The 4106-nt window shown below is 50.9% G+C and overlaps 1 protein-coding gene across 1 annotated transcript in view; it reads right to left on the reverse strand.

The window, feature by feature from the left end:
* The window catches only part of SLC25A19 (solute carrier family 25 (mitochondrial thiamine pyrophosphate carrier), member 19), a 19499-nt gene that overhangs the window by 13747 nt on the left and 1646 nt on the right, over positions 1-4106 (reverse strand). Inside the window, exons 2-3 of the mRNA XM_011978551.1 lie at positions 2570-2739; positions 2241-2396 (exon numbers count right to left, since the gene is read on the reverse strand). Coding sequence (XP_011833941.1) covers positions 2241-2396; positions 2570-2701 — 288 coding nt within the window. The 5' untranslated portion in view covers positions 2702-2739. The remainder of the gene's footprint in view (positions 1-2240; positions 2397-2569; positions 2740-4106) is intronic.

Below are 4106 nucleotides of genomic sequence, written 5' to 3' on the forward strand. Positions count from 1 at the left end.
AGAGGTTGCACTGAGCCGAGATCACGCCACTGCACTCCAGCCAGGGCGATAGAACAAGACTCGGTCTCAAAGAAAAGACTGGGTGTAGTGGCTCACGTCTGTAATCCCAGCATTTTGGGAGGCCGAGGCGGGCAGATCATGAGGTCAGGAGTTGGAGGCCAGACTGACCAATATGGTGGAACCCCGTCTCTACTAAAAATACAAAAATTAGCCAGGCGTGGTGGCGTGTGCCTGTAACCCCAGCTACTTGGGGGGCTGAGGCAGAAGAATCGCTTGAACCTGGGAGGCGGAGGTTGCAGTGAGCCGAGATTGCGCCACTGCACTCCAGCCTGGGAGACAGAGTGAGACTCCGTCTCAAGAAAAAAAAAATTAATAAAAGATACATGAGAAAAATGTATATCAGAAAATGTCACTGGCTAACTTAGTTTTCTGAGAACTGGGAAAGACGGCCATGCTCTGATTCCTGCAGGGATCCCCTCCGTGCAGCTGACGGCGGCCCTGTTCGAGAATCATTCTTTTCTGGGGCAGATTCTTTCGGGAGCATGTTCAACAGGGTGACCCCCTTACATTCAGATCTTTGTTTTCTTTTTTTGTTTTTGTTTTTTAGAGATGAAAGTGTCGCTCTGTCACCCAGGCTGGAGTACAGTGCACGGCTCACTGCAGCCTCCACCTCCTGGACTCCAGTGATCCTCCCACATCAGCCCCTCAAGTAGCTGGGACTACAGGTGCATGCCACCATGTCCAGCTAATTTTGGTATTTTTTGTAGAACCAGGGTTCCACTATGTTGCCAAGGCTGGTCTCAAACTCCTGAGTTCAAGCGATCTGCCTGCCTTGGGCTCCCAAAGTGCTGGGATTACACACATGAGCCACCGAGCTTGGCCCTGTTTTGCTTTTTGAGACAAGGTCGTGTTCAGTTGCCCAGGCTGAAGTGCAGCGGCTCGATCATAGTTCACAGCAGCCTTGACTTCTCTAGCTCAAATTATTCTCCTGCATCTGGAATAACTGGGGCTAGAGGTGTGTACCATCATACCTGGCTAATTTTTTTTTTTTTAGTAGAGAGGAGGTCTTGCTATGTTGCCCAGGCTGGTCTCAAACTCCTGAGCTCAAGCCATCCTCCCACCTCAGCCTCCCAAAGTGATGGGATTACAGGTGTGAGCCACTATACCAGGGCTATGCTCAGATCTTCCTTCAGCCAAATGAAGATGGCCTGGCTTCTTTTCTTTTTTTTGAGACGGGGTCTGGCTGTGTCACCCAGGCTGAAGTGCAATGGCATGATCGTGGTTCACTGCAACCTCCACCTCACCTCCTGGGCTCAGGTGCTGGGATTACAGGTGTGAGTCACCGAGTCCGGCCTAGGCCTGGCTTCTTGAGACTATCCTGTTGCTGTATTTATTTGTCATGCTGCAGTATCTGTTTGCAGACAAGTGCAGAGACAGGATCACAGGACATGCCCAGCCAGTAAACACCTGACTTGGGCGGTCACTGTGATGTCACAGGAGGAGTAGGCAGGGACGTCTCTGGCACTAGCTGCCTAGGTGGGGGTCGTGGCTCTGCCATTTTCTAGCTAGTGACTTTGGTTGGGTTAATTATGTAAGCTCTGTCCACCTCAGTCTTCTCATGCGTGACATGGGAGGGACAACAGCCCCTACTTTAAGGACTGCTGTGACTGTATGTGAAGTGCTTCCAACAGGGGCCTGGCCCATGGTTTGCACTGTACAGGGCTGGTTCTTACCATGTCTACTGCATAAAATCACACGCTGTGCACTATGACTATACTGGTGCTCCACTGAACGAAGCGTGAGCTCTAACCCTAGCCCTGCCATGTGCAGGCTGTGTGGCCTCAGACAGCTGACTTCACCTCCCTGAGATCCACATGACACCTACCCTGCCCTCCTCATGATGGTGTGGTGAAGTTCAGATGAACCACGTATGTGAAGGTGGTATTTCAAAAATTGAAATGCATTAGTGCTGTCCTTCGCCAAGCGCCACAGAAGGCATGACATCAAATCAGTCTCCAAGATGCAACATCTAAGTTACACAGGATAGATGCGGGGACATAGGGGAGGGGAATGCCTACAGTACAGCTGGTCAGGAAGGCTCCCGGGTGAGGCAGGTGGGAAGCGTGGGGCCTGCCTCTCCCGTCCTGCCCTACGCGGCATTCCTGCTTGCCTCACCCTCCCTCTGTTCCTCCATTGAGCAACGTGACCCCAGAGGCCTGGCCAGGTCCCCTGCCACCTACTTGGACAGCTCCATAGCCTATGGAGAGAATCTGAGCTGGGATGTGTCCCTTCCAGAAAGCTGTCAGCCCCTCCTCCTGCAGGATCTGCCTAGAGGCCTGGAAGATGCCATGGTACTTTGCGTTGGGGTCCCTTCGAGACAGGCGCTCATGCTGAAGCTGGGAATCAAAATAAAAAAGGTCAGGACAGCGGGGTGGGCTGGAATGTGCAGGGGAACTTTCAGAAAAGGCAAGCCCTTCATCTGGATAGAATTCCAAGTTTTCGGAACTGCTTTTGCGAGAAAGACTACACTTGTCCTCCAGTCCATTGCATGGAAAAAAGGGAAGAGTACCTGGAAACGGATCTTGATGACGTCGAAGGGACTGATCAGCGCCCGAGTGACAAGTCCAGACACAGACCCAGCCACTGCCACCTGGAGCTTGGTGTTATTCCTGCCATCTGGTTTGGGGTCATAGCCAACCATCCCTGCCTCTGGCCCACACAATGTCCATCAGTATCAAGCTAAATGCAAGAGATACGGAATAAACACCAGGCAAGTTTCTTATGGTCTCTGCTCAAATACCACCTCCTGAGAGCAGCCCTCCCTGACTAGACTGGAGTTCAAGTCAGGAACTCCAGGAGTTCAAGAGCTCAGGAGTTCAAGACCAGCCTGGGCAACACTGCAAAACCCCAACTCTACAAAAAATACAAAAATTTAAAAATAAAATAAAATAGCACTTGTTTTATTGTTCTTTACAGTACTTATTACTATGGCATATTCGTTTACTTTTTTAGAGACAGGGTCTCACTCTGTCGCCCAGGTTGGAATGCAGTGGTGCCATAACTCACTGCAGCCTTGAACTCCCGGGCTCAAGTGATTCTCTTGCCTCAGCCTCCCAATTAGCTGGGACTTACAGCTGCAGGCCTGGCTAAGTTTTTTTATTTTTGTAGCGATCAGGTCTCAATATGTTGCCCTGGCTGGTCTTGAATTCCTGGCCTCAAGTGATCCTCCTGCCTCAGCCTCCTGAATTGTTGAGATTACATGCATGAGCCACAGCACCCAGCGCACCATGGGTTATTTATACAGTACATTTGTTTCTTGTCTCTCTCCCTAACTAGAATGTAAGCCCATGGAAACATGGCCTTGGTCTCATTTGTTCACTCGTAAATTTCCAGTTCCTGGTATAGAACTCATCATGGTAAGTGCTTAATAATATTTGAGAATTGAATGAACAGGCTTGATAGGCAACTGTTGGTCCCAGAGAGCAACTGGCTTTCCAAGACATCTGGCAACTTTATAGCAAACTCCTGCTCACTGAGTGAGCCCACTCAAGTGTAATGCTGAGGGACTGAAGGACATGCAGGGCTTAGAACAGGGATTGGGATTCTTTAACAATCCCCCACTGTCCAAAGGAAGAGCCCTGAGGCCCTGAGCCCCTTAACCTTTCCCTTTCCCCTTCTGCACACACCTCAGGCCTCCCCGGCACAGTGGGGCCATGCTATGCTAGCAAATGATGCTTCTGGCCAGGCGCGGTGGCTCATGCCTATAATCCCAGCACGTTCGGAGGCCAAAGCAGGCAGATCAGCTGAGGTCAGGAGTTCAAGACCAGCCTGGCCAATATGGTGAAACCCTGTCTCTACTAAAAATACGAAATTAGCTGGGTGTGGTGGTGGGCGCCTGCAATCCCAGTTACTCGGGAAGCTGAGGAAGGAGAATCACGTGAGCCTGGGAGGCCGAGGTTGTCCTGACCCGAAATCATGCCATTGCACTCCAGCCTGGGCGACAGAGTGAGACTGCATCTCAGAAACAAAAAAACAAAACAAAACAAAAAAGTACCGAGCGCGTGGCTCAGGCCTGAAATCCCAGCACTTTGGGAGGCCAAGGCGGG

This window comes from Mandrillus leucophaeus, unplaced genomic scaffold (assembly GCF_000951045.1).
Source record: "Mandrillus leucophaeus isolate KB7577 unplaced genomic scaffold, Mleu.le_1.0 Scaffold1, whole genome shotgun sequence".
Lineage (NCBI taxonomy): Eukaryota > Metazoa > Chordata > Mammalia > Primates > Cercopithecidae > Mandrillus > Mandrillus leucophaeus.